The sequence below is a fragment of the Oncorhynchus clarkii genome, chromosome 23 (genome assembly GCF_045791955.1).
Source record: "Oncorhynchus clarkii lewisi isolate Uvic-CL-2024 chromosome 23, UVic_Ocla_1.0, whole genome shotgun sequence".
Taxonomy (NCBI): domain Eukaryota; kingdom Metazoa; phylum Chordata; class Actinopteri; order Salmoniformes; family Salmonidae; genus Oncorhynchus; species Oncorhynchus clarkii.
Window position 1 is genome coordinate 9,064,792 of NC_092169.1, and position 27,241 is coordinate 9,092,032.

Genomic DNA, 27,241 nt, shown 5'->3' on the forward strand with positions numbered 1-27,241 from the left:
GCGTCCAATCAACAATCCATACTTAGTTGTCCTACAGCTAGCCAAATTGGCCGACGGTTCACAATCCGTGGGATGCGATGGAAGTTAACCCGTTCCATTCCGGTGCGACTGTCACACAATTATTACAGGCATGTTTGCCATTTCAGTAATATAGATATAAGTTTTGAAGAAACTAGTAAGGATTCTGTTTTCAATGGAGCGTTTTTAACGAGTTGTGCTTCACTTTTGCACCGGACTGTGAGCACACCTGTTTATGACGTCAGGTGCAAAAGCGTGAATAGCCTCTCCCGCCAAATAAAATTGACACAGCTAAAGTTGTATTTTACTGCCCTCTGTTGGAAGGATAATTTACCTAGTAATTGGCACTGCAAAGGAAGTCGTTTCTCCGAAGTGTGCGGGTAATACCATCATTCATACTTTGTTACTCCTGTATCGACTGCCATATAATCAGCTCATCACTTTTACATTGAGATGCATCAACCATAAGTAACAAGGCCAGATGTTAACATATGTAGGTACAAATAATGAAATAGTGGCAACACAAGGACCCATTCATATTTATAATAAGGAAGAAGGTATTCATGTAATATAGGTAATTGGTATAGTATCACCATTATCACCATACTACTTACCCTATAATATAATAGGCCCTATGAGGATAGCAGGGCTGATGAGCAATGTTCCCTCTAAACTAGCCCGGAGAAATATCAGCCCACGAGAGAAGCACGAGACGTTGCAGTAGGGCTGGGCAGGTCCTGCAATGTGAGGGGGCCCCTGGTCCAGGTGAAGTATCCCGATGGGATCTGGACAGGGACCTGGAGGGTCACTGTCCAGCAGAGGGAGGACCCCGGGGGCTATGGTGGGTTGAAAGCCATCCCATCCACCATAGCCCTCGGAGAGAATAGGGACCATGTTCCCTACCAGGACCAGCCCAAGCTGTGCCGGAAGTGTGGTGAACATGGCCACCTAGCAGATGCCTACGACAAGGTGGTGTGCCGGGAGTTGGGCCACTGCCACGATGAATGCACAAACGGAAGGTCGTGCAACCTCTGTGGCAAGCGGTCCCACCGTATCCGCGGCTGCCCCTCTTCCTGGGCCAATAAGGTCAGGGCTGGCAGGAGGGAGATGGCGGTCGCGGATCGGGCTTCCGAGCGCCAGGTGAAAAGAACAGCAGTTGCCGAGGTGGTAGAGGAGTCGGTTGTGGAGCCGGTGGCAGTGAAGGTGGTGGCTGTAGTGGAGGGCGCAGAAGGTGCAGTGGTGGAAGAAGTGAGAGGAGAGGAAAAAACCCTCCCCTCCCCAATCCCCCTGTCCCAGACTGACCCCTGAAGGAGAAAGGGCAGAGAAAGACGGCTCCAGAGAGACTTTGAGTGAGAGCTCCCCAAGTGGGTCAAAAAGCATGGGGACGGAGTCGGAAGGCACCATGGAGCTCTTCGACCCCGAACAAGGTGAGGAAAAAAAGGGCAAGTTGGAATGGGAGAGCTCCCAGGGGGAGGAAGAGAACCCCCCCCCCCCCAACTCCCCCAACCAAATCTCCTTTTTAAGTCCCGTTTCAACCTCCTCTCCCTGAAAAGTATCCCCCTTTAACTGTTCAAATGCCTTTTCTTTTAGCACTGTTTTTACTCACCCTTTTATGGTTATTAGCATCACCACTATTAACGTAAGGAGTGTAACAACAGAGACACGGGCATAGTCGGTTTTATCTTTTTTCTAAAGGTTCAATTCAGATGTGTTTTTATTACAGGAGTGTGGTCTACCCTATTTATCCTCTTACAGTAAATGGGAGGATTAAGTGGCAGCACGGGCCCTCCATTTGGAGTGGTTCCAATTTTAACAAAAATGACGGTGTTGCCATTTTAATCAAGACCCCAAAGGTGGTGGTTAAGGGAGGAAGGTGGTGGTTGGTGGGCGTGCTCTTTTAGCAAATTGCACTTTTATGGGGAAGGATTTTATTGTGTTAAATGTGTATGGTTTTAACGATAAACATGACCGGTGCGCACTCTTAGAAGACCTGCAGTTCCACATGCTAGGGAGGGATTTCAACTGTCTTTTAAGTAGAGCAGACAGGAGAGGGGCGCGAGAGGATTTTAAGGTAGATAGGTCAAGTGTTTTATTGCAAGGGTTGTGCAGGGATTTTAAACTGACTGACTGTTTTAAAACCCTGAATCCAAGAGAGGAGGGCTTCACCTGGACCAGTGGTAACGGCACCAGAGCCTCTCGCATTGACTATCTGTTTACCCGGGACTGTCCCCCAACTGATGATAGAATAACCCCGGCTTTCTCCTCAGATCAGGTAATGCTGAAGTGCACCCTTTCACTGACTTCGGGAGTGACTGTGGGAAGAGGGCCCTGGAAACGGAACCGCTCCCTTTTAGAAGATGGTAGAGTAGTCAGTCAGTACAGGGAGCAGTTCAGCCAGTGGCAGACGCTACATGACTTCTTTAACACACGTGCACAGTGGTGGGAAATCGTGAAGGGTAGGACGAGGACCTTCTTTAGAGAGATAGGAAAGAAGAAAAGGAAAGAAAAAGATAGATGCATGGCGGGACTGCAGAGGCGACTGGAAAAGTATTTTAATCTAGGTCAACAGGGCTTTGATTTTAACCATGATTTTAAAAAAGTAAAGGAGGAAATGCCCTTTTTAGCAGAACAGAAAAGTAAGGGGGTTATTTTAAGAAGTAAGGAAGGGGAATTAGAAGGGGAGAAGTATACGAGGTACTTTATTAAGAAAATAGTAAGGGTAGGACAATGACAGGATTAAAAAACAAAGATGGGTTTTTAAAAACAGATACAGAGGGAATAAAATAAGTAGTCGAGGATTTTTATGGGGAACTGTTTGGAGTAAAATGTGTGTGTGAGGAAACCATGGGGGACGTTTTAACATAGATTGACAGGACCTTACCCAACAAAAATACCTGACAATGATTTTACATTTTATCTGTGGCCAATGACCTTGAGCCTTCTTGGATGGGCACTTCTAATGTAACACTATGGCAGCACCCAAGGGGCTTGAATTTTAGAGCACTACCCGTAGATTTTGGGGTGACATAGTGTCCCCATGAGCGACAGAACACTGAGCCAATCACGGCGCAACTAGAGTCCATTGCCAACCCTACGCTCCATATTTTCCGCTGGCTGCCCCACCACCACAGAAAGCACTGAGCTAGGCTGAAACACCTGCATTTTGGAGCTGCCTTACTCAAGAAAGCAAAAAAGAGAACATGTTTGTATGCAGCTTTATTAACTAAATTATTATTATTTTTTACATTGTTTGCAAACTTATATGTGACGCGTATTAATGCCAAAATAACATGCAAAACAGGCCAAAAAACTAAACAGGTGGGGCTAAACACATAGGGCTCCGCCCCACCTGCCCTGAATGACGGGTCGCCACTGGCGGCTTGGGTCTTTTTTAAGGGATATTTAATTTTCTCCGTTCATAGGAGTAACATGAATTTGTGCATGAGGCAGAAATAATGTGGCGCGACTCGAGTTTCACCATAAGCTGGAAGACGTCCCTTGTTGGTCAGTGTCAGTGGAGGAAAGGGAGGAGGGATGTCGAGAGGTGGACCCTCAGTCTACTGCTCTCTCCCTCCGCTGAGACTGACCATCAGATGCAGGCACCATCAGCCCAGTAAAAATATATATATATATTTTTTTATTATTATTTAGATAGATAAATAGATAGATACAGTCGCATGAAAAGGTTTGGGCACCCCTGACAATTTCCATGATTTCCATTTATAAATAATTGGGTGTTTGGATCAGCAATTTAATTTAGATCTACAAAATAATAAGGAATATTTCAGTAGTGAAATTAGGTTTATTGGATCAACAGAAAATGTGCAATATGCATCAAAACAAAATTAGACAGGTGCATAAATCTGGGCACCCCAATAGAAAAATCACATCAATATTTAGTAGAGCCTCCTTTTACTAAAATAACAGCCTCTAGACGCTTCCCATAAGCCTCTAATGAGTGTCTGGATTCTGGATGAAGGTATTTTGGACCATTCCTCCTTACAAAACATCTCCAGTTCAGTTAGGTTTGATGGTTGCCGAGCATGGACAGCCCACTTCAAATCATCCCACAGATTCTCAATGATATTCAGGTCTGGGGACTGAGATGGCCATTCCAGAACATTGTACTTGTTCCTCTGCATAAATGCCTGGGTAGATTTTGAGCAGTGTTTTGGGTCGTTGTCTTGTTGAAATATCCAGCCCCGGCGTAACTTAAACTTTGTGACTGATTCTTCAACATTATTCCCAAGAATCTGCTGATATTGAGTGGAATCCAAGCGACCCTCAACATTAACAAGATTCCCAGTACTGGCACTGGCCACACAGTTTGTGGGTAGCAAGTGTTTTTCTTGGAACGCTGTGTTATTTTGCTGCCATGCATAACGTCCCTTGTTATGACCAAATAACTCAATCTTTGTTTCATCAGTCCAAAGCACCTTATTCCAAAATGAAGCTGGCTTGTCCAAATGTGCGTTTGCATACCTCAAGCAACTCTGTTTGTGGCGTGTGTGCAGAAAAGGCTTCTTCCGCATCACTCTCCCATACAGCTTCTCCTTGTGCAAAGTGCGCTGAATTGTTGAACGATGCACAGTGACACCATCTGCAGCAAGATGTTGTAGGTCTTTGGAGGTGGTCTGTGGGCTGTTTTTGACCGTTCTCACCCTCCTTCCTCTTTGCCTCTCTGATATTTTACTTGGCCTGCCACTTCTGGCCTTAACAAGAACTGTGCCTGTGGTCTTCCATTTCCTCACTATGTTCCTCACAGTGGACACTGACAGCTTAAATCTTTTTGTAGCCTTCCTCTAAACCATAATGTTGAACAATCTTTGTTTCCAGGTCATTTCAGAGTTGTTTTGAGGCCCCCATGTTACCACTCTTCAGAGGAGAGTCAAAGAGAACAACAACTTGCAATTGGCCACCTTAAATACCTTTTCTTGGAGGCACTTGTCTATGAAGTTCAAGGCTTAATGAGCTCACCAAACCAATTGTGTGTTCCAATTAATCAGTGCTAAGTCGTTACAGGTATTCAAATCAACAGAATGACAAGGGTGCCAACATTTTTGCATAGCCTATTTTTCACATCTGATTTCATTTCATACAACTTAATATTGCTACACTAAAAATCTTTGTCTGGACAATACCCCAGTACTCAGCTTTTATTAGAAAATGAATGGCATTTCACTGTGATCATTTTCTGTGACGACAGAGTAAATTATTATGCAGCCTCAGAGGGGTGCCCAAACTTTTTCATACGACACGAGAGAGAGAGAGAGAGAGAGAGAACCTGAGTCTACGCCTTCACTATGGTGAATCACTAAAACAATACAGAAATACACTACGGAAAAAGAAGGAACAGCATGTCAGAAATCAGCTCAATGCAATTGAAGAATCCATAGACTCTAACCACTTCTGGGAAAATTGGAAAACACTAAACAAACAACAACACGAAGAATTATCTATCCAAAATGGAGATGTATGGGTAAACCACTTCTCCAATCTTTTTGGCTCTATAACAAAGAATAAAGAGCAAAAACATATACATGATCAAATACAGATCTTAGAATCAACTATTAAAGACTACCAGAACCCACTGGATTCTCCAATTACATTGAATGAGTTACAGGACAAAATAAAAACCCTCCAACCCAAAAAGGCCTGTGGTGTTGATGGTATCCTCAATGAAATGATCAAATATACAGACAACAAATTCCAATTGGCTATACTAAAACTCTTTAACATCATACTTAGCTCTGGCATCTTCCCCAATATTTGGAACCAAGGACTGATCACCCCAATCCACAAAAGTGGAGACAAATTTGACCCCAATAACTACCGTGGAATATGTGTCAACAGTAACCTTGGGAAAATCCTCTGCATTATTATTAACAGCAGACTCGTACATTTCCTCAATGAAAACAATGTACTGAGCAAATGTCAAATTGGCTTTTTACCAAATTACCGTACAACAGACCATGTATTCACCCTGCACACCCTAATTGACAACCAAACAAACCAAAACAAAGGCAAAGTCTTCTCATGCTTTGTTGATTTCAAAAAAGCCTTCGACTCAATCTGGCATGAGGGTCTGCTATACAAACTGATGGAAAGTGGTGTTGGGGGTAAAACATACGACATTATAAAATCCATGTACACAAACAACAAGTGTGCAGTTAAAATTGGCAAAAAACACACACATTTCTTCACACAGGGTCGTGGGGTTAGACAGGGATGCAGCTTAAGCCCCACCCTCTTCAACATATATAACAACGAATTGGCGCGGGCACTAGAAAAGTCTGCAGCACCCGGCCTCCCCCTGCTAGAATCCGAAGTCAAATGTCTGCTGTTTGCCGATGATCTGGTGCTTCTGTCACCAACCAAGGAGGGCCTACAGCAGCACCTAGATCTTATGCACAGATTCTGTCAGACCTGGGCCCTGACAGTAAATCTCAGTAAGACCAAAATAATGGTGTTCCAAAAAAGGTCCAGTCACCAGGACCACAAATACAAATTCCATCTAGACACTGTTGCCCTAGAGCACACAAAAAACTATACATACCTTGGCCTAAACATCAGCGCCACAGGTAACTTCCACAAAGCTGTGAACGATCTGAGAGACAAGGCAAGAAGGGCATTCTATGCCATCAAAAGAAACATAAATTTCAACATACCAATTAGGATTTGGCTAAAAATACTTGAATCAGTCATAGAGCCCATTGCCCTTTATGGTTGTGAGGTCTGGGGTCCGCTCACCAACCAAGACTTCACAAAATGGGACAAACACCAAATTGAGACTCTGCACACAGAATTCTGCAAAAATATCCTCCGTGTACAACGTAGAACACCAAATAATGCATGCAGAGCAGAATTAGGCCGATACCCACTAATTATCAAAATCCAGAAAAGAGCCGTTAAATTCTACAACCACCTAAAAGGAAGCGATTCACAAACCTTCCATAACAAAGCCATCACCTACAGAGAGATGAACCTGGAGAAGAGTCCCCTAAGCAAGCTGGTCCTGGGGCTCTGTTCACAAACACAAACACACCCTACAGAGCCCCAGGACAACAGCACAATTAGACCCAACCAAATCATGAGAAAACAAAAAGATAATTACTTGACACATTGGAAAGAATTAACAAAAAAACAGAGCAAACTAGAATGTACAGAGAGTACACAGCGGCAGAATACCTGACCACTGTGACTGACCCAAAATTAAGGAAAGCTTTGACTATGTACAGACTCAGTGAGCATAGCCTTGCTATTGAGAAAGGCCGCCGTAGGCAGACATGGCTCTCAAGAGAAGACAGGCTATGTGCTCACTGCCCACAAAATGAGGTGGAAACTGAGCTGCACTTCCTAACCTCCTGCCCAATGTATGACCATATTAGAGAGACGTATTTCCCTCAGATTACACAGATCCACAAAGAATTCGAAAACAAATCCAATTTTGAAAAACTCCCATATCTACTGGGTGAAATTCCACAGTGTGCCATCACAGCAGCAAGATTTGTGACCTGTTGCCACGAGAAAAGGGCAACCAGTGAAGAACACACACCATTGTAAATACAACCCATATTTATGCTTATTTATTTTATCTTGTGTCCTTTAACCATTTGTACATTGTTAAAACACTGTATATATATATAATATGACATTTGTAATGTCTTTACTGTTTTGAAACATCTGTATGTGTAATGTCTACTGTTAATTTTTGTTGTTTTTCACTTTATATGTTGTCTACCTCACTTGCTTTGGCAATGTTAACACATGTTTCCCATGCCAATAAAGCCCTTGAATTGAATTTTGAGAGAGAGAGAGAGAGAGAGAGAGAGAGAGAGAGAGAGAGAGAGAGAGAGAGAGAGAGAGAGAGAGAGAGAGAGAGAGAGAGAGAGAGAGAGAGAGAGAGAGAGAGAGAGAGAGAGAGAGAGAAATGTATGCTGACTCGGCGCACAAGTAGTACAACAACTGATCATATAGCCTACCTCAAATTTAAAAAATTGCCCGATTGGGCTTATAGCTTACTGCACAAACCTCATTGCTACAGTACTGTTTTTAATTGGTTAATGTTGCATAGGCTTATGTCGTGTTAAAGAAAAATCTGAGCGGTAGATCTTCTCTTGCTTTTTGACTCAGAAAAGGTTGGAGACCACTGTTCTAGTGTTTTCCCTGTTAGGACTATCAACATCTCCTTTTACTGTGGCAACTGTGAACGAATCAATGCAATATGCCGAAACAAAACAAGAGAGAAAACAAGAGATTTTGTTGTGGGCAGAACGCATCGGAGTAGGATTCTATTGCATTGACACTCACTACTAAGCCCGTACTCTGCACTACTCAGCACAGACTGGTGGGGCATAAACAATCAGAGCTGCAGTAGGTCTAAATGCAAATGGACAATTGCCATGTATGGATCTGTGCCATTTACTTCGAAATGGACTGTTTACAAGCATGAGCGTTCATGAGTAGATGCGATTGTTAAGATGACAGCGAGAGCTACATGTAGCCACATGTGCACATTTTGTTCATATCCTTTGCTAGTTAGTGAGTTATTATCCCAGTTATAGATCATTTGTAGTCAGCAATAGGGGAGTGATTGTTTCCTATAAGAGCACAAAACAGGTACATTTCTAGACACATTTGAAAAGCAAATCAGGTAAAGAGCTTTTATTTAGTCCTAAAAGGGTAGTATTTTGAGACAGGCTTGAATAAGTAGCCAACAGGCAGAGGGTAGCATAATTTGTCTGATTCTCTGTAAAAATGGTATGAAAATAATAATGCATTGTATTTTGTAAAGTGGTTTTTCCATCAAACAACACAGCAACATTTTCAGTCACCTCCTTGTCTAAAGGACATGTGGATAAGCAGGTTGATGTCAAGCCCTGCATGTTTTTTTACAAAAGTCTCAAAATGTTGGTCTACATTGAACACCACACATTGGCAGCAACTGTAGGCTGGTTATCCATTTGATTTTTCTGTGTAAAATTTTGGTTTATATTGAACACCACACATTGGCAGCAACTGTAGGCTGGTTATCCATCTGGTTTTTCTGTGTAAAATGTTGGTTTATATTGAACACCACACATTGGCAGCAACTGTAGGCTGGTTATCCATTTGGTTTTTCTGTGTAAAATGTTGGTTTATATTGAACACCACACATTGGCAGCAACTGTAGGCTGGTTATCCATCTGTTTTTTCTGTGTAAAATGTTGGTTTATATTGAACACCACACATTGGCAGCAACTGTAGGCTGGTTATCCATTTGGTTTTTCTGTGTAAAATGTTGGTTTATATTGAACACCACACATTGGCAGCAACTGTAGGCCGAATGATAGGACAGCTACTTCCATGTAAAAATTTTATGGGATGCATTTTCTCCATTGTGTTTGATGGTAAGCCACTCTGGTATGATCAAATAGCCACAGTAGCCACAGTAGCCTACATGGCCACTGTTAGTTTTAACTGAAAGCCTCAGTTTTCACAGTAAACGTGAGGTGGAAGTTGCACAGGATTTTTATATTGTTCAAGTTTGCGCTCAGTAGACCTGAAATTTGCTCAGTGCCAGAAAGAAATAGAGGGAACATTGCTAATGAGTTTCATCCATGCATCTTTTCCATTGATGGCGAGTTGACAACGTGGCTGCAGGGCATTGGTCTTTGGACAGACAGGCCAAATCTTGATGTTTGAATCAAAGGAGACGACAAGTTACCATTAGAATAAAGTGGCACTGTTTGGGATCAGAAACAAGCAAATGTGTACATAATGGAGCCATTACAATCACCAGTGCCTGTCATTTCAAGTTAATTTGAACGTACACTACCGTTCAAAAGTTTGGGGTCACAAAGAAACGTCCTTGTTTTGAAAGAAAAGTAAAAAAAATTGTCCAGAGGGCAACTACATTAGAGTGTCTAGTTTGTGAAACAGAGTTCTCAACTGGCAGCTTCTTTAAATAGTACCCGCAAAACACCAGTCTCAACATCAACAGTGAAGAGGCGACTCTGGGATGCTGGCCTTCCAGGCAGTCTGAAAGTTTCCAGCTACAACAGTCATTTACAACATTGTGAATCTGTTGGGGCGGTATGAGAATTGGAGTGGGTCTAGGGTGTCCGGGAGGATGCTGTTGATGTGAGCCATGACCAGCCTTTCAAAGCACTTCATGGCTACCGACGTGAATGCCATAGGGCGCTAATCATTTAGGCAGTTTACCTTTACTTCCTTGGGCACATGGACTATGGTGGTCTGCTTGAAACATGTAGGTATTACAGACTCGGTCAGGGAGAGGTTGAAAATGTCAGTGAAGACACTTGACAGTTGGTCCGCGCATGCTTTGAGTACACATCCTGGTAATTCGTCTGGCCCAGCGGATTTGTGAATGTTGACCTGTTTAAAGGTTTTGTTCACGTCGACTACCGAGAGCGTTATCACACAGTCATCCAGAACAGCTGGTGCTCTCGTGCATGCTTCAGTGTTGCTTGCCTCGAAGTGAGCATAAAAGGCATTTAGCTCGTCTGATAGGCTCGCGTCACTGGGCAGCTCGCATCTGGGTTTCCCTTTGTAGTCCGTAATAGTTTTCAAGCCCTGCCACATCCGACGAGCATCAGAGGCGGTGTAGTAGGATTCAATCTTAATCCTGTATTGACGCTTTGCTTGTTTGATGGTTCATCTGAGGGCATAGCAGGATTTCTTACTAGCTTACGGATTAGTCTCCCGCTCCTTGAAAGCGGCAGCTCTAGCCTTTAGCTCTATGCGGATGTTGCTTGTAAAAACTTCTGGTTGGGATATGAACAAACAGTCACTGTGGGGACGACATCATCGTTGCACTTATTGATGAAGCCAATGACTGAGGTGGTGTATTCCTCAATGCCATTGGATGAATTCCGGAACATATTCCAGTCTGTGCTAGCAAAACAGTCCTGTAGTGTAGCATCAGCGTCATATGACCACTTCCGTATTGAGCGAGTCACTGGTACTTTCTGCTTTAGTTTTTGCTTGTAAGCAGGAATCAGGAGGATAGAAATATGGTCAGATTTGCCAAATGGACGGCAGGGGAGACCTTTGTATAAATCTCTGTGTGTGGAGTAAAGGTGGTCTAGGATTTTTTTCCCCTGGTTGCACATGTGACATGCTGGTAAAAATTTGGTAAAACTGATTTAAATTTGCCTGCATGAAAGTCACCGGGCACTAGGAGAGCCGATTCTGGGTGAGCATTTTCTTCTTTGCTTATGGCCTTATAGAGTTGGTTGAGAGCGGTCTTAGTGCCAGCTTTACTCTGTGGTGGTAAATAGACGGCTATGAATAATACAGATGAGAACTCTCTTGGTAGATAGTGTGGTCTACAGCTTATCATAAGGTACTCTACCTCAGGCGAGCAATACCTCAAGACTTCTTTAATGTTAGACATTGCGCACCAGCTGTTATTGACAAAAAGACACATACCCCCACCCCTCGTCTTACCAGAGGTAGCGTCTCTGTTCTGCCGGTGCATGGAAAATCCCGCCAGCTCTATATTGTTGGTTTCTTCGTTCAGCCACGTCTCGGTGAAATATAAGATATCGCAGTTTTTTAATGTCCCGTTGGTAGGATAATCTTAGTATTAGGGCATCAATTTTATTTTCTAACGATTGCACCTTAGCAAGAAGACGTGAAGACATTAGGAGTTTAAATCAAATCAAATCAAATGTATTTATATAGCCCTTCGTACATCAGATGATATCTCAAAGTACTGTACAGAAACCCAGGCTAAAACCCCAAACAGCAAGCAATCTTCTGGCTGTGCCGGGTGGAGATTATAACAGAACATGGCCAAGTGGTTCAAATGTTCATAAATAACCAGCATGGTCAAATAATAATAATCACAGGCAGAACAGTTGAAACTGGAGCAGCAGCACGGCCAGGTGGATTGGGGACAGCATGGAGTCATCATGTCAGGTAGTCCTGTGGCATGGTTCTAGGGCTCAGGTCTTCAGAGAGAGAGAAAGAAAGAGAATTAGAAAGAGCATACTTAAATTCACACAGGACAAGTACTCCAGATATAACAAACTGACCCTAGCCCCCCGACACATAAACTACTGCAGCATAAATACTGGAGGCTGAGACAGGAGGGGTCAGGAGACACTGTGGCCCCATCCGATGACACCCCCGGACAGGGCCAAACAGGAAGGATATAACCCTACCCATTTGCCAAAGCACAGCCCCCACACCACTAGAGGGATATCTTCAACCACCAACTTACCATCCTGAGACAAGGCCGAGTATAGCCCACAAAGATCTCCGCCACGGCACAACCCAAGGGGGGGGCGCCAAACCAGACAGGAAGATCACATCAGTGACTCAACCCACTCAAGTGACGCACCCCTCCTAGTGACGGTATGAAAGAGCCCTAGTAAGCCAGTGACTCAGCCCCTATAATAGGGTTAGATGCAGAGAATCCCAGTGGAAAGAGGGGAACCGGCCAGGCAGAGACAGCAAGGGCGGTTCGTTGCTCCAGAGCCTTTCCATTCACCTTCACACTCCTGGGCCAGACTACACTCAATCATATGACCCACTGAAGAGATGAGTCTTCAGTAAAGACTTAAAGGTTGAGACCGAGTTTGCGTCTCTCACATGGATGGGTAGGCAGACCATTCCATAAAAATGGAGCTCTATAGGAGAAAGCCCTGCCTCCAGCTGTTTGCTTAGAAATTTTAGGGACAATTAGGAGGCCTGCGTCTTGTGACCGTAGCGTACGTGTAGGTATGTACGGCAGGACCAAATCAGAGAGATAGGTAGGAGCAAGCCCATGTAATGCTTTGTAGGTTAGCAGTAAAACCTTGAAATCAGCCCTTGCCTTGACAGGAAGCCAGTGTAGGGAGGCTAGCACTGGAGTAATATGATCACATTTTTTTGGTTCTAGTCAGGATTCTAGCAGCCGTACTTAGTACTAACTGAAGTTTATTTAGTGCTTTATCCGGGTAGCCAGAAAGTAGAGCATTGCAGTAGTCTAACCTAGAAGTGACAAAAGCATGGATAAATTTTTCTGCATCATTTTTGGACAGAAAGTTTCTGATTTTAGCAATGTTACGTAGATGGAAAAAAGCTGTCCTTGAAACAGTCTTGATATGTTCTTCAAAAGAGAGATCGGGGTCCAGAGTAACGCCGAGGTCCTTCACAGTTTTATTTGAGACGACTGTACAACCATTAAGATTAATTGTCAGATTCAACAGAAGATCTCTTTGTTTCTCTGTTTTGTCCGAGTTTAAAAGTAAAACGTTTGCAGCCATCCACTTCCTTATATCTGAAACACATGCATCTAGCGAGGGCAATTTTGGGGCCTCACCATGTTTCATTGAAATGTATAGCTGTGTGTCATCCGCATAGCAGTGAAAGTTAACATTATGTTTTCGAATGACATCCCCAAGAGGTAAAATATATTGTGAAAACAATAGTGGTCCTAAAATGGAACCTTGAGGAACACCGAAATGTACCAAAAGGCTGCGCAACAGCCTTTTCTAAAATTTTTGAGAGGAATGGAAGATTCGATATAGGCCGATAGTTTTTTTAATTTTCTGGATCAAGGTTTGGCTTTTTCAAGAGAGGCTTTATTACTGCCACTTTTAGTGAGTTTGGTACACATCCGGTGGATAGAAAGCCGTTTATTATGTTCAACATAGGAGGGCCAAGCACAGGAAGCAGCTCTTTCAGTAATTAAGTTGGAATAGGGTCCAGTATGTAGCTTGAAGGTTTAGAGGCTATGATTATTTTCATCATTGTGTCAAGAGATATAGTACTAAAACACTTGAGTGTCTCTCTTGATCCTAGGTCCTGGCAGAGTTGTGCAGACTCAGGACAACTGAGCTTTGGAGGAATACGCAGATTTAAAGAGGAGTCCGTAATTTGCTTTCTAATGATCATGATCTTTTCCTCAAAGAAGTTCATGAATTTATTACTGCTGAAGTGAAAGCCATCCTCTCTTGCTTTTTAGTTAGCTTTGCGACAGTATCAAAAAGGAATTTCGGATTGTTCTTATTTTCCTCAATTAAGTTGGAAAAATAGGATGATCGAGCAGCAGTAAGGGCTCTTCGATACTGCACGGTACTGTCTTTCCAAGCTAGTCGGAAGACTTCCAGTTTGGTGTGGCGCCATTTCCGTTCCAATTTTCTGGAAGCTTGCTTCAGAGCTTGGGTATTTTCTGTATACCAGGGAGCTAGTTTCTTATGAGAAATGTTTTTAGTTTTTAGGGGTGCAACTGCATCTAGGGTATTGCGCGAGGTTAAATTGAGTTCCTCAGTTAGGTGGTTAACTGATTTTTGTCCTCTGGTGTCCTTGGGTAGACAGAGGGAGTCTGGAAGGACATCAAGGAATCGTTGTGTTGTCTGTGAATTTCTAGCATGACTTTGATGTTCCTTGGTGGGGGTCTGAGCAGATTATTTGTTGCAATTGCAAACGTAATAAAATGTCCAGGATTATGAGGAAAAACATTAAGGTCAGACAAAACTAGGTCCAGAGTATGACTGTGACAGTGAGTAGGTCCAGAGACATGTTGGACAAAACCCACTGAGTCGATGATGGCTCCGAAAGCCTTTTGGAGTGGGTCTGTGGACTTTTCCATGTGAATATTAAAGTCACCAAAGATTAGAATATTATCTGCTATGACTACAAGGTCCGATAGGAATTCAGGGAACTCAATGAGGAACGCTGTATATGGCCCAGGAGGCCTGTAAACAGTAGCTATAAAAAGTGATTGAGTAGGCTGCATAGATTTCATGACTAGAAGCTCAAAAGACGAAAACGTCATTAAAAATGTTTTTTTATTGAAATTTGCTATCGTAAATGTTAGCAACACCTCCGCCTTTGCGGAATGCATGGGGGATATGGTCACTAGTGTAGTTTACTCGCTCACCTCCGGATTCTCAGAAGGATCCCCGATCTGCGTCCCCTTTTCCGGCATCTTTTCTTCAAGCAAAAGGCATGGATCTGGGCCTGTTCCAGTGAAAGCAGGATATCCTTCTCCTCAGACTCATTAAAGGAAAAAGTTTCTTCCAGTCCATGGTGAGTAATCGCTTTTCTGATCGTCCAGAAGTTATTTTCGGTCATAAGAGACGGTAGCAGCAACATTATGTAAAAAATAAGTTACACAAAATGCAAAAAAATGTAATAAAATTGCACAACTGGTTGGGAGAATGTAAAATATCAGCCATGATCTTCGGCACAATCTTTTTCAGAGACTTGTCCCAAGGCCACTTCTGCGTTGTCATGGCTGTCCTGTTGTAAGGTAAACCTTCACCCCAGTCTGAGTGCTCTGGGGCAGGTTTTCATCAAGGATCTCTGTACTTTGCTCCCTTCATCTTTCCCTCGATCCTGACTAGTCTCCCAGTCCTTGACACTGAAAAACATCCCCACAGCATGATGCTGCCACCACCATGCTTCACCGTAGGTATGGTGCCAGGTTTCCTTCAGATGTGAGGCTTGGCATGCAGGCCAAAGACCAGAGAATCTTGTTTCTCATGGTCTAAGAGTCTTTAGGTGCCTTTGGGCAAACTCCAAGCGGGCTGTTATGTACCTTTTACTGAGGAGTGACTTCCGTCTGGTCACTCTACCATAAAGGCCCGATTGATGGAGTGCTGCAGAGATGGTTTACCTTCTGGAAGTTTCTCCCATCTCCACAGAGCTCTGTCAGAGTGACCATCGGGTTCTTGGTCACCTCCCTGACAAAGACCCTTCTCCCCCGATTGCTCAGTTTGGTCGGCGGCCAGCTCTTGGAAAAGTCTTGGTGGTTCCAAACTTCTTCCATTGTGTTCTTCAGGACCTTCAATGCTGCAGAATTATTTTGGTACCCTTCCCCAGATCTGTGCCTCGACACAATCCTGTCTCGGAGCTCTATGGACAATTATTTCGACCTCATGGCGTGGTTTTTGCTCTGATATACACTGTCAATTGTGGGACCTTATATAGACAGGTGTGTGACTTTCCAAATCATGTCCAATCAATTGAATTTACCACAGGTGGACTCAAATCAAGTTGTAGAAACATCAAGGATGATCAATGGAAACATGATGCACATGAGCTCAATATCGAGTCTCATAGCAAAGGGTCTGAATACATTTACAAATAAGGCATTTCTGTTTATTCTTATTTTTAATACACCCACGACAGTGTCTACAGAGAATGGAGAAAATAAAAAAAGAATCGTGAAAATTAACATTCAGGACACAAACAGGCAAATAATGGCACAGTACAATAGTGATGTGCAGGACGGCATCTTGGGAACAACATGTCGGTCCTTGTCACGGATGGGCTATTGCAGCAGACGACCACACCGGGTTCCACTCCTATCATCTAAAAATAAGAAGAAGCTTCTCAAGTGGGAACGTGATCACCAACACTGGACAATTGAGGAGTGTAAAAACATCACCTGGTTGGAAGAAACCCCGGTTCCTGTTGCTTCATGCCAATGGCAGAATCAGGATTTGGCATAAGCAGCATTAGTCCATGGCCCCATCCTGCTGGTGTCAACGGTACAAGCTGCTGGTGGTGTATTGATATGGGGAATGTTTCCCTGGCTCTCATTAGGTCCCTTGATACCAATTGAACAACGTTTGAACACCACATCTTGCAGAATACACGTCTGAAGAATTCAGGCTGTTCTGGAGGCCAGGTACTAGATTGGTGTACCTAATAAACTGTGTATATGTATCCAAAATTTATAATTTACACGTTTTCCAAACTGCTCTATAGGCATACAAGGCCAAATTCAGTCGTATATTCAAGGGAATTGCGTTACTTTCAACCAACATTATTTTCCCCTTCAAGCCATGTTAAAGGGGGCGTTTTCATTCTATTTTCCCCGGACTGAATTTTTCCCCTTTGCAGCATCAGTAGTAGTAAGCCAGCCCCCTATGTAGCCTATGTACGTACGGTGGTTGTAGTTTTATTAACAGGATCCGCATAAGGACAGCGAATACAGCCATTCTTCTGAGACTTGTGAAAGAGAAGATCAGGCCTGCATCGATTCGTGTAAAGGAGGACAAACAGGTATCAAACTTGGATAAATTCACTCTCGCGCATATCCGGTTTATTGCGTTTTGTGGCGAGCTGCGTCTCTGAAAGAACGTTCCTTTCCGACCATGTCTGATGAGATTACACATCCAATGGATTGAAAACAAAATGGGGGTTGCGCTGTAGCATGGGAGGAACATAATTACAAGAAAGGTTATGGCCCGATGTCCCAGACATTTCTATTTGAGAACAACAGCCGCGGATGTCTAGTGGATAGGCAACCAACTTAAAGCAAGGCCATTGATTAGATAGATAGTTAGTTAGGTGTGCATAATCCTGTTGCGATAGGAGGAGACGGTCAGAAGAAAAACGTATCAAGGGGTTATTTTTTATTCCTGCATAATGGCGCGCATATGTATAAACATTTGTCATATTCATGCATTTTTTTTACATTTAACATCGCTATGTCGTTTAGGATCTGTAGTTACGTTTAAGACGTCATATTTTACACAAAAAAAAACATTAATTAAATTACTGTTCGTCGAGTAGCCTATTGTAAGCTATTATACTAGGTGGCATGATCTTTTGTTCTTTTATTTTTCATGTGCATGTGAGCAATCCAGAATCCAAAACGCATTCAAGGTGCACAAATCAATGCATTCGAAAGAATATATGTCGGGTCTCAGATTGCAAATGCCATTTCCAAAACTGGAGTCTGTAGGCCACCGCGGCCGTTTTCTATACGGTATTATTGAGTTTGTTTACATAGTTACCTTTGGGAAAGTACGTTGGCTACCCTTACTATCTTTACCTTGAAAAGCAGACTAAATACTATACAAATATTAAGTATTTAAAAATAATAAATAAAAATACTAATGCGTTAATCAAATAATCCTAAATGGCGCGCAATGTAATTCTTAAATATTGTAGGCCTCTTATTCCATATCGTATTTTGGAATTGTCTTCGAATTATATCCGTTAGTGTGCTTTGCTAGTTTTAGTCAGTCTCTGATCTTATCAGTTTTGCAAACTGTAGGCCTACATGAGGACGATATGATGCTCCTGAAAGGCACCTTCTCAACCTGGAACCTCAATCTTTGTTTCTCAAGTTTACAGCTCTGCACAGATTTGTTAATGCACGTGTTATCAGTTTAAATAATGAGTGGTCAAATAGCCTGCTGACAAGTTCCAACTTTTCACGCTCAGACTTGGTTATGCTACATGTACACACCAGCATCTAGTCAATGTATGGAAGCTTCAACGTGGCACATTGCAAGCTTTTGGAGGCGTAAATTGAGTCTTTATAAAATTCCTTTGGGCAAACAAAACAGGTGGTAATTATAAAAACTGTTTTGCACATTGCTGTAGTGTATTTCAATTGGTTGATCGTTGCCTGTACAGTACAAGTGACCCATTTAACATAGTTTCAATCTCCATCCTTAAAACTAACCATGGTAAATGGACTGTTGTCCTCCCAGGTAGACGTAGCTGAGGCAAGATGTCAGCCCGAGGAGGGAAGAAGAAGAGCACCAAACTCTCCCGCTCTGCCAGAGCAGGGGTCATCTTTCCTGTGGGGAGGATGATGAGGTATCTACGCACAGGGACCCACAAGTACCGCATCGGCATGGGGGCACCCGTCTACATGGCAGCCGTCATAGAGTACCTGGCAGGTTGTTGTCTCACCTGAGTGAAAATACACACGCACATCTTTCTTCAATTCAGTTGTGTATATAAAATATATACTGAATAAAAATATAAATGCAACATGTAAAGTGTTAATTTCATGAGCTGAAATAAAAGATCCCAGAAATATCCCATATGCACAAAAAGCTTATTTCTCTCAAATGTTGTGTACAAATTTGTTTATATCCCTGTTAGTGAGCATTTCTCCTTTAGCCAAGATCATTCAACCACCTGACAGGTGTGGCATATCAAGAAGCTGATTAAACAGCATGACCATTACACACTTGATGAGAACAACAATTTAATACTTTAGCATAAGGCTGTAACGTAACAAAATGTGGAAAAAGTCAAGGGGTCTGAATACTTTCTGAATGCACTGTATTTTTGTTCAGTATATAACTGATACTTTATAATTTGTGTCTGAAGACTTTCTAATGACATTCATTTATTTGTTTAGCTGAGATTTTGGAGTTGGCAGGAAATGCAGCAAGGGACAACAAAAAAGGCAGAATAACTCCTCGGCACATTAAACTGGCTGTAGCCAACGACGAGGAGCTCAACCAGGTACAGTATTATTCCCATTAAAATAGGCTAACATTTAGAAAATGTCAGTGTTTGTCGCTCCACTTCATTGCATCATCGTTACACAATTATATTGCAGTATATTTCCCAATAGGGATCCATGAAACTATGATGAAGGTTGTCCCTTTGTCTTAAGGGTTCAGGAAGGTACAGATGACGCCATATGGCATCGGGCATTAACTGCCACCGCTTCGTGGTTAACCCCAAGTGGATTAAAAAAAAAATTGAGGCCCGATATCCTGACAAGACATACAGTGCTGTGAAAAAGTATTTGCCCCCTTTTTGATTTTCTCTATTTTTGATACGGCCTTCAACAAAAACCTAATATCATCAAGAGAACCTTAGTTTACAAATAACCGGAAAAATGTATACTTTAATTTATTTAATAAACATCCAACAATCAGTAACTGGTTGTGCCACCTTTAGCTGCAATGACTGCAACCAAATGCTTCCTGTCATTGTTGATCAGTCTCACGTCACTGTGGAGGAGTTTTGGGTCACTCAGTCATGCAGAGCTGCTTTAACTCGGTGACATTTGTGGGTTTTCAAGCATGAACTGCTCGTTTCAAGTCCTGCCACAAAATCTCAATTGGGGTTTAGGTTTGGACTTTAACTAATTCCACTTAATAGACAATGTTCTTTATCATTTCGGCAGGATTTTTTTTACCACTTGACCAGTAAAGTATTTCTCAGAGCAAAGAAATTGACCAATGATAGACTGAATACCTATTGAAAAGTAAACTAATTCACCTGTTCTTTGGCCTCTCAGCTTCTCAGAGGGGTGACCATATCAAACGGAGGGGTCCTGCCTCGTATCCACCCAGAACTATTGTCCAAGAAGAGGGGCAGCCGAGTGAAAGTGGACACTCAGGTGACCGTGCCAGAGAAGAGGGCGGAACGCGTCAAGAGCATCAAGAAACCCACCACCAAAAAGGGCAAAGGCAAACCAGGCCGCAAGCCAAGGGTCAGTACACATGAATGGGCTTCGTGAATGATGGCAAACAGCTCAATATTTGTCAATGTGTTTGTTATAGTGTTATAAGAAGCATGAATGTGTTCTGTTTTTCATTGATTCCGTGATAAGAAGAGCACAGAAAACGACAAAGAAGCTGTCGTAGCCAACTCAACAGTGGAAGATGGACCAGGCGATGGATTCACTATCCTCTCAGCGAAAAGCCTGTTCCTTGGACAAAAGGTATCATGTCAAGTCAGTTATGAAAAAACTGTCATTCTGTGACACCTATTGTAAAGATACTTATGTGTATATAATGTATGTGAACACCCCTTTAAATGAGTGGATTCTGATATTTCAGCCACATCCATTGCTGACAGGTGAATAAAATCGAGCACACAGCCATGCAATCTCCATAGACAAACATTGGCAGTAGAATGGCCCGTACTGAAGAGCTCAGTGACTTTCAACGTGACACTGTCATAGGATGCTACCTTTCCAACAAGTCAGTTCATCAAATGTCTGCCCTGCTAGAGCTGCCCCCGTCAACTGTAAGTGCTGTTATTGTGAAGTGGAAACGTCTAGGAGCAACAATGGCTCAGCCACGAAGTGTTAGGCCAAATCGTCTGTCCTCGGTTGCAACGCTCACTACAGAGTTCCAAACTGCCTCTGGAAGCAACGTCAGCACAATAAATGTTCGTCGGGAGCTTCATAAAATGGGTTTCCATGGCTGAACAGCTTCACACAAGCCTAAAATCACCATGCACAATGTCAAGCGTCAGCTGGAGTGGTGTAAAGCTTGCCGCCATTAGACTCCGGAGCAGTGGAAACGTGTTCTTTGTAGTGATGAATCAATCACACTTCACCATCTGGCAGTCCGGCGGACGAATTTGGGTTTGGCGGATGCCGGGAGAACGCTACCTGCCTGAATGCATAGTGCTAACTGTAAAGTTTGGTGCAGGTGGAATAATGTTCTGGGGCTGCTTTTTACAGTTTGGGCTAGGCCCCTTTAGTTCCAGTGAAGGGAAATCTTAACGATACAGAATAGCAAGGTCCATACAGAAATGGTTTGTCGAGATTGGTGTGGAAGAATTTGAGTGGCCTGCACAGAGCCTTGACCTCAACCCCATCGAACACCTTTGGTATGAATTGGAACGCCGACTGCGAGACAGGCCTAATCTCCCAACGTCACTGCCCGACCTGATTAATGCTCTTGTGGCTCAATGGAAGCAAGTCCCTGTTCCAATATCTAGCAGCAATGTTCCAATATCTAGTGGAAAGCCTTCCCAGAAGAGTTGAGGCTGTTATAGCAGCAAAGGGGGGACCAACTCCATATTAATGCCCATGATTTTGGAATGCGATGTTTGACCAGCAGGTATCCAAATACACCTTGTTCATGACACGTATCCATTAAGTTTCTTAGTAACTTTGTCATAACTTCAACTCTATATCCCCTAAAACAGCTTTCACTAACAGAGAGTGAAATTGGCAAGATTGGAACGATCAAGGTGGAGGGAATCATCAACCCCACAAATGCTGAGATGGACCTCAAAGAGGGAGTGGGTGAGGATGCCAGACCTGCTCGTCTTTTCATCTTAGAATCGCGAAAGCTTCACAGCCCATTATACTTTTGACTCATTCTTACCTGTTGTGTGCTGTGGTCTGCAGGCAATGCCCTGGAGAAGGCAGGTGGGCGGGACTTCTTGGAGGCAGTGAAAGAATTGAGGAAAGCACAGGGACCTCTGGAGGTAGCATCAGGTATGGAGACACGGACACCCAAACTAATATCAAATCTGCTGGATGAAAGGGTTTTTGCTTTTGTTTGGTTATAAAAGGATGCAATTACCGAATGTGCTTATCCAAATACAGCATAATCCACTTGATTGAAACATATTGTCTCACCTCACTTCAAAACCATCCTTATAAGTACACTGTCAATGCTACATTTAAACCTACACGTGAAGAGTGAAGCGTCAGTGTGTGCGTCTTCATCCTGTAGTTGCGGTGAGCCAGGCCAGTGGGATGCCAGCTCGTTTCGTCATCCACTGTAACATCCCTCAGTGGGGCTCGGAGAAGTGTGAGGACCAGCTGGAGAAGACTGTCAAGGCCTGTCTCTCTGCTGCAGAGGAGAAGAAACTCAAGTCGGTGGCCTTCCCCTCACTTCCTGCTGGCCGGTGAGACTTACAGCTTTAAATGACAATTCCACCCAAAAACTACCTTTTGGTATTTGTTTCGTTAGTCCATTGTTGTTAGATATGACATTCAAAATACAGAAATACAGCCAGTATGATGTTTAAATCTATACCAGTAGCTAGGTTTCCATCAATTTGTTGAACGATATTCAAGCGAATATTCTCATTCACACAAAATAATATGCCCATACAGATTGCCATATCTTGATTTGATCACTGTCAAAATTCAAATGAGCCTCGTGATTTACATACATTCACTGAAAACCCGCAGATCTCTCTTGCTTGCTCAAACGCTAAAGCACCAGACAGAATACATTTCCCAGTACTCCAACATTCAAAATGTTTAAAAATGCAGCCATACACAACAACTGTCGTTTTATATAGCTTAGTAACAAGCTAGATGTTGGTCTCCACTATGAAACACAAGTGTATCTGAAATGCAGCTGTACGCTACATATAGCCTATCAAAATTAAGATTTAACATCTGTATTACCAGCAGCAGTGTTTTTCTATCAAACTGGCTTCTGGTGAACACAAAACACACTTAACTTTTTTATTTACTGAATAAAAAAACGGAAATTCTATTTGTTTTTAAATAGGTCGATGGTTTGGGCACAAAGTCTGCTTTAAACAGCAAATGTGCCCACTCTGGTCTCGGGGGTACGCTCTAGCCAACAGCTCGCCGATACAGTGCAGAGGGTAGGCCTACATGATGAAATTATGGATAAGAGAGATTGTATTTATTTGTCGATTGGCAGGCAAGCACCAATCATGTCACCAGCATAAAATAAGAACCCTTGATATCTATTGAAAACTAGCATTAAGCTTATCATGCACTTTCACCAACCTGTGAAGTTTATCATAATTTATTTAATCTGTAGCCTAATCTGCATGCTTTTTCAAATTGTAGTGGGAGGACCACACAACATATCACGTGACTGAAAATTTACCTCGACGTGGTTATTCTAACAACAATTGCACAATAAATTGTTGCATAATCGTATCACAGCCCCAAAAAATATCTACCTTTGTGTAGCGTATTTTGTTTTGTCGACAATTTGACCATTTCCATCAGGCCTGTAGTGAGTTTATCAGACAGGCACTTGACTCACACAAATGGTTGGATGGTAACCTGCTGAGTAACAATACATGTTATTTTAAAAGGTACAATTCATAAGTTTGGTTTCCAGTAATAGAAAAAGGGGCCTCGGCGGTCTGAACTAGGGCTCTCAATTTCTTTCCTCGATTCCTTCTTAAAACACATTTGAGAAAAAGGTCCAGGGAGGGACCTTGAACCTTATACTCAAATAAGGTTCAGGAAGCAGCAAGGAGATAGGAATCGCAGAAAGACTAATTGAAATTGAGCTCACATCTGTGCATCTCTCCTGGTTCTAGGAATGGATTTCCAAAGCAAACAGCCGCCCAGCTGATCCTCAAGGCAATCTCCAACCATTTTGTCTCCGCAACGACCTCTTCCCTGAAAAACATTTACTTTGTACTGTTTGACAGCGAGAGCATCGGAATATACCTTCAGGAAATGGCCAAGCTGGATGCCAAGTGAAGATGAGCTAAAGAGATGCTCGATTTGGGGTGTTTTTTAACAGGTGCAGTTGTATTTCAGATGGATCTTTGTTTTTGCAGCTGGTATAGTGTGATGGAAGATGCTGTAAGTAGGTGTTTTTGACGACATCGGGTAGCCCTCGGAAGGTGTTAATTTTTTTTTTGTGAGTGAAGTACTGTATGCATTTATGTTACCGTCTTCCTTTTACGGGATTGCATTATTTTTAGACTAGATTAAATTAATAATCCCCATGGCTTGTCATTCGTATCCCTTCTTTACTCATATTGTTTTTACATTCCATGTACAAAGACAATTTTAACGGTTGTTTTTCTGCCAGAATCACTCTGTAGTTTCTGATACAGTTAGTTTACTAAGGAAAAAAAAAGTGTTTCACATTCTGCTTTGAAATAAAAATCCAGATGTTTTACACCACAGATCCAGCTGTGATTTGATTAATGCATCATTTACTAACACCCATGAATAAGACAACAATCCAGTTTCATTACATTATATGTATTACATTGTAAAAAGTACATGACCTTTTCTTCATATATACATTATATTCATGTAATTTCTTGTTCACTCAAGAATTAGCTCCTGGTATACCTAACATAACGACACCCCTGACAGAGGGGCTCCACTTCATTGTGCACAGACTAATGCGATTTCTGACATAAGGCAGAAGATTCAGAGAGTAATGTAACCTGACATGGAAGTAGTTGCTCCCAACTGTGTTTCGACGAGAGTATTAATTCCCCAACACTTCATTCATAGCTGAATAAATACTATAGACAGAGGGGTAACGGCCAAGAAATAAGCTGCACTGAAGTTTACTCCGATCACAAGGTTGGGTTTTCAAAATAGACACCTGACGTGTTCCAAGTGGTTGAGGCTTTTGAAAACCATTGTTTGTTCTTCCGTCATCACATGCAGTGAGAAGTCTGGTACGAGTATCCTTTGATAAGATGATCAAGGCTCTAACTTCAACATGCCAATGTTCCAACTCCTCTGCAATCCATAGCTTACTGTACAGACGGTGAAATGCAAATATACTTTCACTGAGTCAAGTGGGGTAATCATAGTCCCGCATGAAACTTGCGCAGATGATCTGGGCCAATCATCTCATCTCTTGAAAATGAAGACTGAATTTAAGATCTGCTTGTCCCAGATTTACTGATTGTGGTCTATGCTCAATCTGCTCAAGTCTTAAGTGGCCACAATTGCTGTATGCATCGTGTTGGACCAGTAACCGAAGGGTTGCTGGTTCGAATACCCGAGCTGACAAGGGGAGAAATCTGTCAATATGCCCTCGAGCAAGGCACTTAACCCTAATTTGCTCCAGGGGCACCGTACTACTATGGTGGACTCTGTAAAATAACACATTTCACTTCACCTATCCGGTGTATGTGACAAAACATTTATTACACACCCGGATACAAATGACAAAAGGCAATATTGTACTCCATGAAATAATCTCATTAAGACCTTACTATTAAACTCTCCTAACCTGTTTGACAAAAGCTGACACGGACAGAGTTCCACCATCACAGAACACAGCGAACCAACCACACACACACCCCCAGGCCAGACCAGTTGTCACATTCGGAATGTTCTAGGTGCTGCCCTTGTTAGCAATGGCAGCATCTCAAATTCATCTTTCCAAGCCAAACCATGCACACCTTTGTCCCTCTTGGGTATAACAGCATTTAAAGTACGTAAAGTGTCGTTTTAGGGCCATTGTAATACAAATTTGCAAACAAGATTGTGAAAACTTGTAGGCTAATTTCTAACCTCTGACACAATTTTATACTGGAAATATAGAAACTATGTATGCTTTATATTACTGTACACTTATATTTCGACCCTCCAATAAAATAGTTATGATACAGGTCTGTTTTTGTTTTAAGACAGTGCCCTGAACACTTTGACTGGAGTAAATGAATCTGTTCACATCCTATTCAGTAAACAACATGCAGTACCTAAAACCCAAATAAGTTATTCACTATGATTTTGTTCCTGGCAGAACCTCTAGATTAAATGTTAAGCACAGGCATACTCAGGAAAAACTTTAGCCTTTGGGGGCCTTAAGTGAGATTTGGTTGGGGAGGCCCCCCACCAAGCCGGCCATTTTTTTTTTGTGCCTCCCCTCTTGAAGGTGGAGAGAAATATATTTTAAAGTAATTTCCTGGAACACATTTTGCCATGGGGCGTAGAGAAAAATGTTAGCAGTTTTAAAGCAAGTTTACTGCAGTTCTATACATTTTGCAATTTTATAACACATTTCATGCAATTCTACTGACTTTGCTGTTTTAAAGCCAATTTCCTGCAATTCTACACATTTCACCATGTTAATATCTGAGTGAGAGTGACTAACAAAATCAAAAAAATGGGGGGCCCCCTAGAAGTCAGGGCCCTGGGCAAGTGCCCTGTCAGTATTTGGCCATGATTACTACAAGTTTAGATAACTGGCTAGACTAATTTACCAATCTAAAACTTGTTAGACGACATGGCTAATTTAGTGACTGTTAGCGACTGACAAAACAAGAGAAAAACTGCCGATGCACAAACACATTTCGACCTTGCACCTTGTGTCTTCTACTAATCTAACTCTCAAAAGTAAAGTTGAGACCCCGACGGAGTTCCAAAAAATGTCTGACGAACAAGTGAATATTGAGGGACAGCAGGCCCCAGGATGTTAGATAAGACTTCAAAGCTAGGTGTGTCTGTTGTTTAGTGTCGTCTGAGAGGTGACCATAGATGTAAAGGGTCTCTGTGTCACAGACGGTTTGTCCCCCTGTGTGAAGGGGGGCAGAGCCTAAGGAGAAAGCTATGATGTTTAGGGGACAGGTGGGGGATGGAGTGCCCCCCGTGAGAGTAGGCATAGGGCTATGGTGGCTCTATTTGACCTGCGGGGTGTCACTATGTTCAGTGGGGTGGGGGGTGGGGAGCAGCGGGACAGGGCAACTGGCCTCAATGAGGGCGGGGTTGAGGATAATGGGGAGGGACATAGGGGGCACGCCCCCCACCTGCAGATGGGAGGCCAGGGGCTGCAGGATGAGGGGGGACTGACTCGTGGGGGACTGGATCAGTGGGCTAGAGATGTGGGGGGACATCTTCACTGGGGTGGGCATGGGGGGAGTCGATGGAGGCACTGGAGATGATCTGTCTGTTCCTGGAAGAGAAGAGAGGACATTGATTAATTCACTGATTGTTGGCTGTGAAACTGACATTGACAAAAATTGATCGTTGCCGTTAGCCAGATTTTATCTTTGACTGGCCACG

At 42.8% G+C, this 27,241-nt stretch overlaps 2 protein-coding genes across 14 annotated transcripts in view; one reads left to right on the plus strand and one right to left on the minus strand.

Annotated features, from left to right (window-relative positions):
* The first annotated feature begins 16,859 nt into the window (after nt 1–16,859).
* On the plus strand, nt 16,860–24,393 carry LOC139381614 (core histone macro-H2A.2-like). 2 transcript variants are annotated; one of them, XM_071125276.1, is made up of 9 exons: nt 16,860–17,025; nt 18,468–18,659; nt 19,130–19,236; nt 20,024–20,218; nt 20,339–20,449; nt 21,670–21,769; nt 21,875–21,964; nt 22,206–22,380; nt 23,794–24,393. In XM_071125276.1, exons 2-9 carry the CDS (start codon nt 18,488–18,490, stop codon nt 23,957–23,959), a joined length of 1,116 nt encoding a protein of 371 aa, XP_070981377.1. In that variant the 5' UTR covers nt 16,860–17,025; nt 18,468–18,487; the 3' UTR covers nt 23,960–24,393. The 2 variants fall into 2 exon arrangements, with proteins under 2 accessions (XP_070981377.1, XP_070981378.1); XM_071125277.1 differs by having other exon boundaries at nt 16,883–17,025; nt 20,342–20,449.
* The window catches only part of LOC139381611 (Golgi-specific brefeldin A-resistance guanine nucleotide exchange factor 1-like), a 115,387-nt gene continuing 112,527 nt past the window's right edge, over nt 24,382–27,241 (minus strand). For 10 of the 12 annotated variants that reach the window (XM_071125271.1, XM_071125268.1, XM_071125267.1 and 7 more), the window contains one exon: nt 24,452–27,131. In XM_071125271.1, the coding sequence (XP_070981372.1) occupies nt 26,857–27,131 (275 nt within the window). In that variant the 3' untranslated portion in view covers nt 24,452–26,856. Of the gene's footprint in view, nt 27,132–27,241 lie in introns of all 12 variants that reach the window. The other 2 variants (XM_071125273.1, XM_071125270.1) reach the window with 2 other exon arrangements.

Excerpts from the sequence above, each read along its gene's own strand:
- LOC139381614 (XM_071125276.1), top strand. The coding sequence starts at position 18,488 with ATGTCAGCCCGAGGAGGGAAGAAGAAGAGCACCAAACTCTCCCGCTCT. Across the intron at positions 20,219-20,338 it reads AACCAGGCCGCAAGCCAAGG|AAGAGCACAGAAAACGACAA; the intron begins GTCAGTACACAT and ends TTCCGTGATAAG. Across the intron at positions 21,965-22,205 it reads ACCTCTGGAGGTAGCATCAG|TTGCGGTGAGCCAGGCCAGT; the intron begins GTATGGAGACAC and ends TTCATCCTGTAG.